We start from the raw sequence: 16,540 nt of genomic DNA, 5'->3' as shown, positions 1-16,540 counted from the left end.
CTAGATGACATGATACAGTCAGACGCCAGATAAGTACTGACTTTATATTTGGCTTTATAGCCTGGATAATTAGTCCTTTTTCATTCACTTTAAATTTTGCCTGTCACTTTCTTAACTACCTTATCTGTTGTGTATTTGGGAATCCACGGGAATCAAAGTCAAAAATGATGCAACTTGAATTTCCCATGTTTTAATTAATTCAGTTGCGCAGGGAAATAATGATTTGACAAGTTGGGCTTTCTCGTATCATGCTTTGTGCTCATCTAAAAGTAATCTTCCACAAGCAGGTTTTCACTCTCATAAATCAAAACTTGTCTATTTTCAACATTGTATATTAAAAGTACCAGACCTAAGACAAGCCATTTACTGTTCTTTGTTGGAAGTAAGAGAGGATTTACAACGTAAACAAATACTTCAATCCAATTGCTTTTTGAGAAACCCAAAGCAAGTCCTATTGGGCGGTAAAGCTTCACTCAGTCTTGCATATTAAATAGAACTCGAGCAAAATATTGTTTTATGCTTAAACATGTTCCCAAATTGAGGTCGGGTGGGTAGAAGCACCATTGGAGTTCACCATATGAGTTCAAAAGACTGAACTATATGATCCTAATTTTAAAAGAAACTGTTTATGTCAACATTAGTTTTGAGACAACTGTTTTTATTTTAACCTGGGGAATCTGCTTTAAAGCTAATGTTTAAGCTCCAGGTAATTGCTCTGTATGTTATTCCATTGGAGACCTGATCCAAATGGATTTTGGAAAATCTAACAAACGGTAGCCAGAGTTTCCATTACAAGTAAAACCCAGCAACTGACCTCACTCCTGTTTTACTTCTGATTTTATAATTAGATGGATCTGCTTCTCCGTTGCAGGAGGCACTAAACAATTCATTAGTTACTAATGTGTTGAATGGCACATAGGACTTGTGGACCCCTGTATCTACTGCTGTGTAATTAAATTGATGCCTGTGGAAGTGTAAGCTTTGCTTCTGTCTCAGCAATTCTTGACATAACTACTTTTTTTAAAAAAGCTAGCTTTTTGCTGGACCTTTTGAAAGAAGCAATTCTGATGTGTGTGCCTTTACATCAACCAAGGATCTGCATTGGAAGTGGTCATGAAATTTTTCATGTACCAGTCTGCCCTGTACTAACCAGTCAAACCTCTTTCAAAATGTAAGTATGATAAATTGGCCATCTTAACAAATTTTCTGTTCATGCCCTTTCTTATCTTTAAATCCAATAAACAGTAGTGTCCACTGCAATGCTATGTACCTTTGTGAAAATCATGAGAATGAGGGTCTGGTTTGTGTATATATAGCAAGAGAAACTGGTCAATGATGGGACAAATCTGCCTTTGTGGCACTGAGCCTCTCATTCATGTGCAAGGAGAGGGGATTGCGTCATTTATATTTCATGCATGTAGTCCATTGCTAATAACTTATTCTCACATTTACTTAGGTTTGGATGCCAATCCCCCGGCCAGTACTCATGAACTCACCATTCCCAATGATGTAAGTTATTTCCTTTGGGTAAAGGCACTATTTTGGAAATCCTGATTGTAAAACTTGTCTTGATTCCGATCTCCAAGATCATGACTTATTCCTATTTCTTCCCTTTCAAAATGCATTATTCCAAACCTACTTAATCTGTAAGTGACCAACAGAAGGGTTCTGCAAACTCCGCTCACTTCTAAGAGACCTGGAGAAAAAGCAAAAGTAAATTATATTAATTGCTAAGGAATCAAATAATTTAATGTTAAATATCCACGTTCCAATAATTTTAAATATAAAATGTTTGCTGATCTTTCTACATTAAAGTGGATTGTGCCTTTCTATTATTCTGCTCAAGCATCAGGAAGATAAATTGAACTTAATGCATAAATGGCATGTTAGCTCTGTAAGCTGCAATTCCCCATTTGAGGTGATGTAATGCAATTTTTGAGCAGTGAAGGTTAAGTAAATTAGAAAAGTTGATTCTCATAGTGTAAAATTTTGCCTTTTTTAAACTTTCGTGCAAAACGGGGTCTTGCAGGCTAAGCATGCGTTATAACTGTTTACTTTTACTACCTCTTCAATCTGTCTCTCTGTCATTTTCTTAACTACCCTGTGCTTGTAATCTTTGCTCATGTGATCACACGTTCCATATCTGCATCACATTCTAGAAGCTTCTTGTAAGTTATGTTTATGATAACTTACACCATGGAAAATATTTTTCCAAGCTACAGATTAATAAGTGCCTCTGAACTGCTGATTTGCTCATTTCATTTTTGATGTACAAATATAAGAATTTTAAAAAGTTTTGTATTTTCATGCTTCAAAACACTTTGTAACAATGAGTCGATAATATAACTCTGGCTAGCTGTGCTGAGAAATTTGGTCAAACAGTGCAGTATTATTTCTTTATTGCTTCCAGTATATTTGACTGGTTAAGATTGCCATTGGATAACTTTCCACCTAAATGTCCACATCAGTAAGTGCCTTAAATCGCTTGTGCTTTTAGTGTGGAAATCATTGTCCTTTCCCATTATTGTGGGCGGCACGGTGGCACAGTGGTTAGCACTGCTGCCTCACAGCGCCTGAAGACCCGGGTTCAATTCCCGACTCAGGCGACTGACTGTGTGGAGTTTGCACGTTCTCCCCGTGTCTGCGTGGGTTTCCTCCGGGTGCTCCGGTTTCCTCCCACAGTCCAAAGATGTGCGGGTCAGGTGAATTGGCCATGCTAAATTGCCCGTAGTGTTAGGTAAGGGGTAATGTAGGGGTATGGGTGGGTTTCGCTTCGGCGGGCCGGTGTGGACTTGTTGGGCTGAAGGGCCTGTTTCCACACTGTAAGTCTAATCAAATAAGTCTAATCAAATAATCTTGGTTTAAGTATCTGATGTTTTCATCACTTTTCCGAAGTTTGGTCTTATGAGCAAGCAAACTAAATTTAATTAGAAATGACTATTGCACATGTGAAAGTTAATTTTCAGTAAAAACTTAGTGTTGAGTGTAGGACTCAGTTTAAAGAAGAACTGGACCTTTTCCAAGTATATGTGGGACTAGCCAGCAAGGAAGCAGCAAATGGCCATGAGCAATCCTTAAATGTAAGCAATAAAATATTCAGCTGAAATGCTTCTGCTTCTATCTTCTCATTCTCACAGTTTTAGTCGACATTCATTATTGCACACTTTACCAGTTAATTGTTTCATTTAGTTTTTTTTCCAAATTTCTTTCCAGCTAATAGGATGTATAATCGGCAGACAAGGCAGCAAAATCAATGAGATCAGACAAATGTCTGGGGCTCAGATTAAAATAGCTAATGCAGCCGAAGGCTCAACGGAACGCCAGATTACTATTACTGGATCCCCTGCCAACATAAGCCTTGCACAGTACCTCATTAATGCAAGGTAAGAGAATTCTACCTAGCATTGGGGGTGGGAAGGAGATGTGGACAGATAGAGCTTATCAATTCAGATTATTATGGAGCTTCATTAGCACCAGAGCAAAAACAGCGCAATTGCAAAAGCAAATATTGCTCCAAACTCAATGAGTAAAATCCGTATAATTGCTAATAGTTCTGTAAATTCAGATAATGTTTATAGTTGTGCAGAATTTTTAGGATTCTTTCTGAAAGGACAGGTTTTTTTTTCTTTCTAACATGCTCCTCAACTTAGTATGTAACTGTGATGTGCTCTCTTTAAAACTGCTTGCTGTCTTTCCAGTCTTACAATGGAGGGAGACTGGAATGCCCATCACGTAGGTGAAATACAATTGGAAGCCACAGGGAAGAAAGATGTAATGAAGTAGCAATGAATTAGATTCCAGTATTGTCTGATATTGCTGTACCCACTTGATGGTGCTATAACAGCGATTATCACAGTTCAGACATTGATTTCATTGTGAAAAGGTAGAACAGGAAATACTATCTACTTAGTAATTTGTACAGGTGAAATTGAAGACATTATCTAAGCTTAATTCTGTTTAATCTGGCCTTTATACACGTGATGCTGTAAGGGCAAGCAATTTTGTACTCATGTTCGCTCCAGTTTACAACACAAGATAGTTGTTTGCAAATTTTTAGCATCCGGAATGCAACATTTTTCAAGTTCTTTGTACACATCCAGCTTAAAACCAAAGTGCCATTTTCGCATATTTTGTTAACCTTATTGTATTGTAAATTCCCTATCTTACGGCAGTACAAATTAATTTAGGATGTATGTGGTTGATGAAAGAGAAAATTGGTGCATTAAGAACGACCTATCACAGTCAAATCAGCTGCCATGAAGTCAATTTATCTGCTCAACTCTCCTGAACAATCTCAGTTGCTTCTTGATGTCAGAAACGCATATACTTTTGCTGATCAACTGTGGTAGAATTGAATAAATCAGGACCTAACAATAACTGTTTATCTATAAATGAATTAATTGTAGCTTTGTACTGCGCTGTCGTCACTGCAGACTTTCATTAAGCATGTACTGTCACTTTACAGTTTTAAAAAATTGAGGGGAAAAATCGGCAAGATTTAATCAATGCAATATTTTAGTGAAACCAGTGAATGTAGCAGCATAAATAGAAACTTAGATAAGAGAATAGTAGTTGCATTTTTTCCAATGTATATCAGTAATATCCTTAGTGCCATTGTCAGGAATATAGCTCTAGATTTGGATATGGGGGCATAGTTTCAAATTTGTATAAAATATGAAAATTGGGAGTATGATGAAAGGGATGTGTGACTTGCAAGGGAACATAATGAGATTAGGACAGGCAAATATGTCTGATGTCTAGTGAGAAATGAGCATATTCATACTGAGGGAGAGTTAAGGAGAGGATTTTTACCAAACCTCAAGTTTTTAAAAGGGTGTATATACAAATTGGAAGTGCTGCAATCTTTATTTTCATAAATAGAACCATGGTGCAAACACTAGTGCTTTGCTGAACTTGCACTAATATTGGTTCAGTTGAAATTAGAATGCTGGACAATTGAATGCTGGAAAAGTGTTCAATAAGACAATATAAATAACATTTCAATTATAGGACATGAGATCTGATAGTATTGAAAATTTTGAAGTGATCAGAGAAACATTATGATGAAGTAAAGATGAACACCAACAGAACTGCGTATGTTTCCAAAGGGTCATTATCGCACGGAGTAGCCTATTATAAACAGATGCAAGAACACTCCTCAGTAATCCTGGACTGGGAAGCCTAGGTTCAGGTCCCACCTGTTCCAGAGTTGTGTAGTAATATTTTTGAGTAGTTTAATTAGAAAATTAAGTAAAACAAGTGGACAAGTATTTGCTGGAAACTAGGTGTGTTGCAACTGCAAACGACATTGCAGAATTTACATTTGAATAGTAGATGAACTAGTGAGCAAATCAGTGTCTGGCATTTGCACGTGAGCCATGTCACTTCGCCAAGCCCATAGGAACTGATCTGGAACAGTCCCCCAGAGTAAATCATAAGTAAAGTAATGTCTCTAATGTTCATTCATCCTAATTAATTTTGATGTGCTGATCTGCTTAGATTCCTTGTGCATTGGTGTCTTCAGAATCTGTTGTTAGTCACTGTTTAGCTAGTTCACTTTCAAGCATTAAAGCAATATTTAAAACATCATTTGGGTTTTATGCTCCATGTGCCCGTGTCTCGATTTTCAAATGATCAGCATTGAAGACAGCTTTTGCTTTTTTCATTATGTTAACGTTCTAAAGGGATAATGAGTAGAGACTGATTTAGGAAGATAGAATCCTGAATAGAATCCTAAATTATAAAATCATAAGTGGCCAGCTTTAGAGAACTGATGGTGAGGGATTGCTTAATTCCCCTCAGCAAAGCATGATACCTACCTGAATAGAAAAGCACTTTTTTTTTTCTAAGATTAAAAACTGAGTACTTTTCAGAAGCTCCAGTATCCTCAACAAACATACATGATAAATGTCATTTGCTGTGTCTACTTAAGGGTTACTTTTGCTAATGCCCACTAGCTCACTTGTTTGCCATTCCCAAAGATTGAGCAAATGAGTAAGTATTTCAATCTGCAGGCATTTGTTGTCTGATGGCTTGATGAGAAAAGTAAATGTAGCACAGGTACTCAAGTAAACAATTAAGTAGACCGTCCTTCACTGACCACTCTTAGCTACGTGAGGATGTTCACTAAACAAAATTATAGTCTGGGCAGGTTGCTAAAAGGTGCTGGATCTGACCACATTCCCAAATCCCATCACTTTTACAAGAAATCAATTGACAAAATTATTGTAGCTTGAGCGTTTCAGGAAACTAATGTTGTGATTTTAAGCACAATATACACTTTGTTTCATTTGGAATTTGCCGCAAGAGTAAAATAGATTTGTGAATGTTAGCTAAATATACAAGGATAGGCTGCTTGGTTGAAATTAAGTGAGGTAAGAGAGAGCCTGTGTGAAACAAAAACACTGGTGTAGATCTGTCGTGCTGAATTTGCTTGTCTCTGATAATTAAAGATCGCTCAGAACTTTTGTTGATCAAATTTTTTTTTTGTTTCTCCCTCTCCCAGGCTAACATCTGAAGTCTCTGGAATGGGCACACTTTAATTGTTTCCTCATCTCCTTCTGCTGTTTGTGTCATGTTACCCACCTACATAAACCACAAGTAACCTGCTATCGCACCCTGTTTGTAAAATTTGTATATTACAGTCTTGCCTCATAGACAGTACTTAGAATGTTAAATTTTAAGGAATTATTCTGAACTACTTTTCTAATTCCAATCCTTTATGGCTAGATCCTTCTTTCCCATTGCTTCGTGCTTTAATGTAGGTTTTCGGTTCCACATTTAAATTAACGATTGCTTGCAAAAAATGTATTTGCAGACTATTTCCTCTGTATACTTTTTAGTTCAGTAATTACTGGTAACATGATTGCAAACTCTTTTTATAAAAAAAACCTTGATGTAATCCAATTATTTGTAGTTGTTCTATTTGGTTATAATAAAGGAAGGCACATGTCCTGCTATGTGCTGAAATACAACCTATCACTAAACCGGTTTCATCTGTCTTCTGTACTACCACCTGCCATAACAAGGTGAATTTAATTGAATTGCAGATTTTCTTTGGGGAAATCAATATTTTTAAGGACAGTACAAAATAGCATGATTTATTGATTCACAAGCTAAGCCAGGAGGGTCAAGGAGTGACGTTCAGCACTATTTGTGACACCTCAGGCATTGAAGCAGTTCATACTCAAAACGCAACAAGATCTGAGCATTATCCAGGCTTGGGCTGACAAGAGGTAAATAACATTCATGACACACATGTTAGGCAATAACAGATGATCTGACCACCGCCCGTGACATTCATTGGTGTCGCCATTACCGAATTCGCCACTTCCAACAACGTTGGTATTACCATTGACCAGAAACTCCACTGGATTTGCAACGCATGTGTAGTAGCTAGAAGAGCAAGTCAGAGGCTAAAAATACTACGGTGAGTAACTCTCCTCCTGAATTCCCAAAGCCTGTTCACCATCTACAAGGCACAAGTCAGGAGTACGATAGAATCCTCTTCACTTGTCTGGATGGGTGCGACTCCTACAACACTTGAGCTTGACATATCGAAGACAGGGCAGCTGACTTGAATGGCTGCACTTCCACAAGATTCAACTCCCTCCACTGACAGTGTGTGCTATCTACAAAATGCACTGCAGAAATTCACCATGACAATCTTCAAAGGAAATATGCTGTTTTGGAAAACATAGGGGGTGATGGATTCTCGGGGAAGTGTAACACGAACAGCCAAATTTCTGCTATTGAGACTACCTCTAATGCAATGAGGGGTACACCGGGTTCCAAGAGATCAATTGTTAGGGGACTGTATCTGAGGCACCGACAGACATTTCTGTGGCCAGCAGCGAAAAAGCAGAATGGTGTGTTGCCTTCCTGGTGCCAGGGTCAAGGATGTCTCGGAGGGTACAGAATGTTTTCAAGGGGGAGAGGGACCAGCAGGAGGTCATTGTCCACATAGGAACCAACGATATAGGAAGGGAAAAGGATGAAATTCTGCCGAACTCTATATTCTCCTTTCAGGCATTTAAAAAGGAGGTCCTCGAGTAGTAATATCTGGATGACTCCCAGTGCTATGAGCCAGTGAGGGTAGGAAAAGGAGGATAGAGCAGATGAACGCATGGCTGAGGAGCTGGTGTATGGGAGAAGGGTTCACATTTTTGGATCATTGGAATCTCTTCTCTGGTAGAAATGACCTGTACAAGAAGGACAGATTGCATCTGAATTGGAAGAGGACTAATATACAGGCAGGGATATTCACTAGAATTGCTTTGGTGGATTTAAACTAGTAAGGTGGGGGGTGGGACCCAGGGAGATAGTGGGGAAAGAGATCAGTCTGAGACCGGTACTGTTGAGAAAAGAGCGAGTCAAACAGTCAGGGCAGGCAGGGACAAAGCACAAAACAAGGTAGGACTGATCAATTAAACTGCATTTATTTCAATGCAAGGGGCCGAACAAAGAAGACAGACGAACTCTGGGCATGGTTAGTAGCCTGGGACTGAGATATCATGGTAATTACAGAAATGGGGCTCAGGGATGGACAGGACTGGCAGCTTAATGTTCCAGGATACAAATGCTACAGGAAGGCCAAAAAGGGGCAAGAGAGGAGGTGGGGGAGTGGTGTTATTGATCAGGGGTAGCATTACAGCTGTGCTGAGGGAGGGTATTCCTGGAAATAATCCAGGGAAGTTATTTGGATGGAACTGAGAAATAAATAGATGAGCACCTTATTGGAATTGTTATAGACCACCTAAGAGGGAAATTGAGAAACAAATTTGTACAGTAATTTCAGTCATCTGTAAGAATAATAGGGTGGTTATGATCAGGGATTTTAACTTTCCAAACAGAGTGGGACTGCCATAGTGTGAAGGGCTTAGATGGAGAGGAATTTGTGTGGACAAGAAAATTTTCTGATTTGGTATGTGGATGTACCTACTAGAGAAGGTGCAAAACTTGACCTAATCTTGGGAAATAAGGCAGGGCAGGTGACTGAGGTGTCAGTGGGGGAGCACTTTGAGGCCAGTAACCATAATTCTGTTTGTTTTAAGATCATGATGGAAAAGGATAGACCAGATCTAAAGGTTGAAGTTCTAAATTGGAGAAAGGCCAATTTTGATGGTGTTAGGTAAGAACTTTTGAAAGCTGATTAGAGGCAGATGATTGTGGGTAAAGGGACGGCTGGAAAATGGGAAGCCTTCAGAAATGAGATAACAAGAATCCAGAGAAAGTATATTCCTGTCAGGGTGAAAGGGAAAGCTGGTAGGTATAGGGAATGCTGGATGACTAAAGAAATTGAGGGTTTGGTTAAGAAAAAGAAGGAAGCATATGTAAGGTATAGACAGGATAGATCGAGTGAATCCTTAGAGTATTAAGGAAGTAGGAGTATACTTGAGAGGGAAATCAGGAGGGCAAAAAGGGGACATGAGATAACTCAGCTTTGGCAAAGGAGAATCCAAAAGGTTTTTACAAATACATTAAGGACAAAAGGGTAACTACAGAGAGAATAGAGATATCTTTGTGGGCGGCACGGTGGCACAGTGGTTAGCACTGCTGCCTCACAGCGCCTGTAGATCCGGGTTCAATTCCCGACTCAGGCGACTGACTGTGGAGTTTGCACGTTCTCCCCGTGTCTGCGTGGGTTTCCTCCGGGTGCTCCGGTTTCCTCCCACAGTCACAAAGATGTGCGGGTCAGGTGAATTGGCCAAGCTAAATTGCCCGTAGTGTTAGGTAAGGGGTAAATGTAAGGGTATGGGTGGGTTGCGCTTCGGCGGGTCGGTGTGGACTTGTTGGGCCGAAGGGCCTGTTTCCACACTGTAAGTCTAGTCTAGTCTAATTAGAATAGGGCCCCTCCAAGATCAGCAAGGTGGCCTTTGTGTGGAGCAACAGGAGATACAAAAACAAGTATTTTGCATAAGTGTTTACTGTGGAAATGGACTTGGAAGATATAGAATGTAGAGAAGTAGATGGTGACATCTTGAAATATGTCCATATTACAGAGGAGGAAGTGCTGGATGTTTTGAAACGCACAAGAGTGGATAAATCCCCAGGACCTGATCAGGTGTACCCAATAACTCTGGGAAGCTAGAAAAGTGATTTTTGGGCCTCTTGCTAAGATATTTGTATCATCGATAGTCACAGGTGAGGTGCTGGAAGACTGGAGGTTGGCTAATGTTGTGCCACTGTTTAAGAAGGGTGGTAAGGATGAACCAGTGAACCTGACCTCAGTGGCAGGAAAGTTGTTAGAGGGAATCCTGAGGGACATGATGTACTTGTATTTGGAAAGGCAAGGACTGATTAGGGATAGTTAACGTGGCTTTGTGCTTGGGGAATCATGTCTCACCAACCTGATTGAGTTTTTTGAAGATTGATGAGGTTAGAGCAGTAGATGTGATCTATATGGACTTCAGTAAGGCGTTCGACAAGGTTCCCCGTGGGAGACTGATTAGCAAGGTTAGATCTCATGGAATACAGGGAGAACTAGCCATTTGGGTATAGAACTGGCTCGATGGTAGAAGACAGAGGGTGGTGTTGGTGGGTTGTTTTTCAGACTAGGGGCATGTGACCAGTGGAGTGCCACAAAGATCAATGCTGGATCCACTGAGCATAAGAGGTATAGTTAGTAAGTTTGCAGATGACACCAAAATTGGAGGTGTAGTGGACAGTGAAGAGGGTAACCTTGGATTATGGTGGGATCTTGATCAGATGGACCACTGGGCTGAGGAGTAGCAGATAGTATTCCGATAAATGCAAGATGCTGCATTTTGGGAAAGCAAATCTTAGCAGACTTATACACTTAATGTTAAGGTCCTAGGGACTGTTGCTGAACAAAGAGTCCTTGGAGTGCAGACTCCTAGCTCCTTGAAAGTGGAGTCTCAGGTAGATAGGATAGTGAAGGTGTTTGGTATGCTTTCCTTTATTGGTCAGAGTATTGAGTACAGGAGTTGGGAGGTCATGTCACAGCTGTACAGGACATTGGTTAGGCCACTTTTGGAATATTGCATGCAATTCTGGTCTCCTATTGGAAAGATGTTGTGAAACTTGAAAGGATTTAGAAAAGATTTACAAGGATGTTGCCAGGGTTGGAGGATTTGTGATGTGGGGAGAGGTTGATTAGGCCAGGGCTGTTTTCCCTGGAGCATCTGAGGCTGAGGAGTGATGTCATAGAAGTTTATAAAATCATGAAGCACACGGATAGGATAAATAGACATGGTCTTTGTCCTGGGGCTGGGAGAGTCCAGAACTAGAGGGCATAGATTTAGGGTGAGGGGGGAAAGATATAGGAGAGACCTAAGGGACCACTTTTTCACACGCAGGGTGGTGCATGTGTGGAATGGTCTGCCAGAGGAAGTTGTGGAGGCTGATACAATTACAGCATTTAAAAGCCATCTGGGTACATGAATAGGATGGGTTTGATGGGATATGGTCCGCGTGCTGGCAGGTGGGACTAGATTGGGTTGGGATATCTGGTCGGCATGGATGGGTGGACTGAAGGGTCTGTTTCCATGCTGTGCATCTTTGACTCTTAAGTACTTCATTGACTTTAAAACTGTTTGGGTCATCCTGAAATTGTGAGAAGTGCTGATATAAATGCCTGTCTGTTTTGGGCTGGAGACCAGCTCTTGTTCCGAACTTGTATGTTCCATAAGAACAAGGTGGGGATAGGCACTAGCTTTCTTTATTTCATGGGATTTTGTACTTTTGGCAAGTCATTAAGCAAATGGTAACCACATATTTTTAGATTTAGATTACTTAGTGTGGAAGCAGGCCCTTCGGCCCAACAAGTCCACACCGACCCGCAACCCACCCATACCCAAACATTTACCCCTTATCTAAGGCTACGGGCAATTCACCTGACCCGCACATCTTTGGACTGTGGGAGGAAACCCACAGACGCAGGGAGAATGTGCAAACTCCACGCAGACACGGGGAGAATGTGCAAACTCCACACAGTCAGTCGCTTGAGTCGGGAATTGAACCCGGGTATCTGGCCCTGTGAGGCAGCAGTGCTGACCACTGTGCCACCATGCAGCCCACACTCAGCGGCAGCTGAGTGGTGATGTCATCATTTGGCCAGTAATCCAGGGCCTCCGGCTCATACAAATCTTGAATTACAAAGCTAGCTGAATGCAAACATGTAAAAGGAGAATGACAACCTTCCAGTTCCGGTGCATAGCTGAAGAGAAAAGTGCAAGACCTAAACCAAAAAATTATGCAATGTGCAATATTTATGAAGCATTTAAATATTTATTTACCACAATTTCCTGGGCTATGGACTACACTTTGGAAAGTGTAGTTAATCTATGTTGACTAGCATTGACACAATGGGTTGAATGACTGCCTTGTGTGTGGTAAATATTTATGAGCCTAGAGAAATAATGAGGGCCCACTCTATGTACTGCTACAAAAGACCAATCACCTGGGCTGCTATTTAAACCTTGTGCAATAGTGCCATCTACAGTACTTGAAAATTACAAGGCATTTGAATGTTGAATTATTCCTGAGCCTTTGCATTATTTTTGTATAAAGTGTCATTGATGCAGAATGAAAACAGACCCTTCACACCAGCTTGTCCATGCTGACTAGGTATCCAAAATAAATCTAGTCCCATTTGGCCCATATCCCTTCCTATTCATATATCCATCCAAATGCCTTTTAAATGTTGTAATTGTACCAGCCTCCATCATTTCCTCAGGCAGCTCATTCCATACATGTACCACCCTCTGTGAAAAAGTTGCCCCTTACGTCCCTTTTAATTTTTTTCCCTCTCACCTTAAACCCCACCACAGGGAAAAGGTCTTGTCTATTTACTCTGTCCATTCCCCTTATGATTTTATAAGCTTCTACTCCTCTACCTTCAACACTCCAGGGAAATCAGCCCCAGCCTGTTCAGCATCTCCCTATATCTCAATCCCTCCAAACCTGGCAACATTCTTGTAATCATTTCTGAACTCTTTCAAGTTTCACAACATCCTTCCGATAGCAGGGAGACCAGAATTGAGCACAGTTTTCCAAACGTGGCCTAACCAATGTTCTGTACAGCCGCAACATGACCTCCCACTCCTGTACTCAATACTCTGACCAAGCGTACCAAGCACCACCTTCATTGTCCTATCTACCTGCGACTCTACTTTCAAGGAGCTATGAGCCTGCACCCCAAGGTCTCTTTGTTCAGCAACACTCCCCACGACCTTACTATTAAGTCTTGGCAAGTTTGTGCCATGATAGATAGAATTACTTCTTTCAAATGTTGCCCCCCCCCCCCTCTCCCATTCACTGCTGTCTCACCCTGTGTTGTCAATGGATAGACTTGCATTTATCTGTTGCCTTTCAATCCCTCGTTGCCTTCAAGCACATACACATTGCAACAACAGCTGCTCTTCAAGGAAAATTGACTGAAAAACACTTTGCTAAGGATTGTGAAGGGCACTATTGGAATACAAATCCATCTTGTATCTCAAAGTTTGGGCACGGTAGGTGAATCTATTCCATAAGTTTGTCTTGTGAGAGAAACTGTGCATCTCTCTGACTCTGTGATACTATTGCAAGGTTGTGCTTATATGATGCCTAGAGTCATAAAGTCATAGAGATGTACAGCACGGAAACAGACCCTTCGATCCAACCCGTCCATGCCGACCAGATATCCCAACTCAATCTAGTCCCACCTGCCAGCACCCAGCCCATATCCCTCCAAACCCTTCCTATTCATGTACTCATCCAAATGCTTCTTAAATGTTGCAATTGTACCAGCCTCCACCACATCCTCTGGCAACTCATTCCATACATGTACCACCCGCTGTGTGAAAAAGTTGCCCTTTAGGTCTCTTTTATATCTTTCCCCTCTCATCCTAAACCTATGTCCTCTAGTTATGGAGCTATGAACCTGTACTCCAAGGTCTCTTTGTTCAGCAACACTCCCTAGGACCTTAACATTAAGTGTATAAGTCCTGCTAAGATTTGCTTTCCCAAAATGCAGCATCTGAATTAAATGCCATCTGCCACTTCTCAGCCCATTAGCCCATCTGATCAAGATCCTGTTGTAATCTGAGGTAACCATCTTTGCTGCCCACTACACCTCCAATTTTGGTGTCATCTGCAAACTTACTAACTGTACCTCTTATCCTCGCATCCAAATCATTTATGTAAATGACAAATAGTAGAGGGCCCAGCACCGATCTTTGTTGCAGTCCATTGGTACAGGCCTCCAGTCTGAAAAACAACCCTCCAACACCACCCTCTGTCTTCTACCTTTGAGCCAGTTCTGTATCCAAATGGCTAGTTCTCCCTGTATTCCCTGAGATCTAACCTTGCTAATTAGTCTCCCATGGGGGACCTTACTGAAGTCCATATAGACCACATCTACTGCTCTGCCCTCATCAATCTTCTTTGTTACTTCTTCAAAAAACTCAATCAAGTTTGTGAGACATGATTTCCCATGCACAAAGCCATGTTGACTATCCTGAATCAGTCCTTGCCTTTCCAATTACATGTACATTCTGTCCCTCAGGATTCCCTCCAACAACTAGCCCACCACTGAGGTGAGGCTCACCGGTCTATAGTTCCCTGGCTTGTCTTTACCGCCCTTCTTAAACAGTGGCACCATGTTTGCCAACCTCCAGTCTTCCGGCACCTCACCTGTGACTATTGATGATACAAATATCTCAGCAAGAGGCCCAGCAATCACTTCCCTAGCTTCCCACAGAGTTCTTGGGTACACCTGATCAGGTCCTGGGGATTTATCCAATCTTGTGTGTTTCAAGACATCCAGCACTTCCTCCTCTGTAATCTGGACATTTTGCAAGATGTCACCATTTATTTCCCTACAGTCTACATCTTCCATATCCTTTTCCACAGTAAATACTGATGCAAAATATTCATTTAGTATCTCCCTCATTTTCTGCGGCTCCACACAAAGGCCGTCTTGCTGATCTTTGAGAGGTCCTATTCTCTCCCTAGTTACCCTTTTGTCCTTAATATATTTGTAAAAACCCTTTGGATTCTCCTTAATTCTATTTGGCAAAGCTATCTCATGTCCCAGTTTTGCCCTCCTGATTTCCCTCTTAAGTATACTCCTACTGCCTTTATACTCTTCTAAGGATTCACTCGATCTATCCTGTCTATACCTGACATATGCTTCCTTCTTTTTCTTAACCAAACCCTCAATTTCTTTAGTCATCCAGCATTCCCTATACCTACCAGCCTTCCCTTTTCCTTTCCCTTTTGCAGAGTATCTCAGCATGTCCCCACAGGGCAGTCACATTTCTCATGTTGACTTTATTTTCAAAATGAACTTCCTGATGCAATACAGAAATACAGCCAGAACATGCCATGAACTGTCACAAATACGCAGACATAATGTTATAGAGTCATAGAGATGTACAGCATGGAAACAGACCCTTTGGTCCAACCCGTCCATGACGACCAGATATCCCAACCCAATCTAGTCCCACCTTCCAGCACCCGGCCCATATCCCTCTAAACCCTTCCTATTCATGTACTCATCCAAATGCCTCTTAAATGTTGCAATTGTACCAGTCTCCACCACATCCTCTGGCAGCTCATTCCATACACGTACCACCCTCTGCGTGAAAAAGTTGTCCCTTAGGTCTTTTTTATATCTTTCCCCTCTCACCCTAACCCTATGCACTCTAGTTCTGGACTCCCAGACCCCAGGGAAAAGACTTTGTCTATTTATCCTATCCATGCCCCTCATAATTTTGTAAACCTCTATAAGGTCACCCCTCAGCCTCCGATGCTCCAGGGAAAACAGCCACAGCTGATGGAGGCTGATACAATTGCAACATTCATGAGGCATTTGGATGGGTATATGAATAGGAAGGGTTTGGAGGGATATGGGCCGGGTGCTGGCAGGTGGGATTGGGTTGGGATATCTGGCTGGCGTGGACAGGTTGGACCAAAGGGTCTGTTTCCATGCTGTACATCTCTATGACTCTAATAGTACAGAGCAGCGTCTAACGGTGGCCGGCTAATGTGTGCTTTGTTTTCTCCCCCACCCCGCCTCCCAAAATACTGACTAGAACATGGCTTTTGTGTTAGTTGAGAAATGCCAAGGTACCAGCTTGTTTTTTGCAGTTTAATTCAGCAGCCTGTTTGCTTCTGATACATATCGTGCACATTGCAGTAATTCTACTTAAGAATTGAAAGGAAGCTATTATTACTAAGCAATTCGGTTGCAGAAGAAGCCAACAATGAGGGTGTGCATTTATGTAGCATCTTTAACGCCCTAAGGTGCTGCATAGCAGGATTATCAAGGACAAACGGGAAGGCGAGAGATTGAGGGAAAAGATGCCAGGGGGTTGGGGGGACGAGCAACTGAAAGAAAGGCAATGAACCGCGTGCAACAGAAATGGGAATGTAGCCACGGCCTAGATTTGGGGAAACGCGGGTTAAGTGCTTTAGGGATGGCGGAGGTCACAGAACCAGAGATTTTACATTAAGGCACAGCTGAACAGGCAAAGCAGTGGTACCACCGCAGGAAAATAGCAGGGGCAGCTAGTCATTCTCAGAAGTGGTAACA

The 16,540-nt window shown here is 41.5% G+C and overlaps 1 protein-coding gene across 16 annotated transcripts in view; it reads left to right on the top strand.

Annotated features, from left to right (window-relative positions):
• LOC132817236 (poly(rC)-binding protein 3) overlaps positions 1–6,943 on the top strand; it is a 147,131-nt gene extending 140,188 nt beyond the window's left edge. For 4 of the 16 annotated variants that reach the window (XM_060827563.1, XM_060827562.1, XM_060827561.1 and 1 more), the window contains 3 exons: positions 1,457–1,509; positions 3,214–3,383; positions 6,506–6,943. In XM_060827563.1, coding sequence (XP_060683546.1) covers positions 1,457–1,509; positions 3,214–3,383; positions 6,506–6,542 — 260 coding nt within the window. In that variant the 3' untranslated portion in view covers positions 6,543–6,943. Of the gene's footprint in view, positions 1–1,456; positions 1,510–3,213; positions 3,384–6,505 lie in introns of those variants that run through there. The other 12 variants (XM_060827567.1, XM_060827569.1, XM_060827568.1 and 9 more) reach the window with 9 other exon arrangements.
• Positions 6,944–16,540: the final 9,597 nt, after the last annotated feature.

The sequence above is a fragment of the Hemiscyllium ocellatum genome, chromosome 7, assembly GCF_020745735.1.
Source record: "Hemiscyllium ocellatum isolate sHemOce1 chromosome 7, sHemOce1.pat.X.cur, whole genome shotgun sequence".
Lineage (NCBI taxonomy): Eukaryota > Metazoa > Chordata > Chondrichthyes > Orectolobiformes > Hemiscylliidae > Hemiscyllium > Hemiscyllium ocellatum.
The sequence above is the reverse complement of the archived record's forward strand: the minus strand, read 5'-3'. Positions and strand labels throughout refer to the sequence as shown.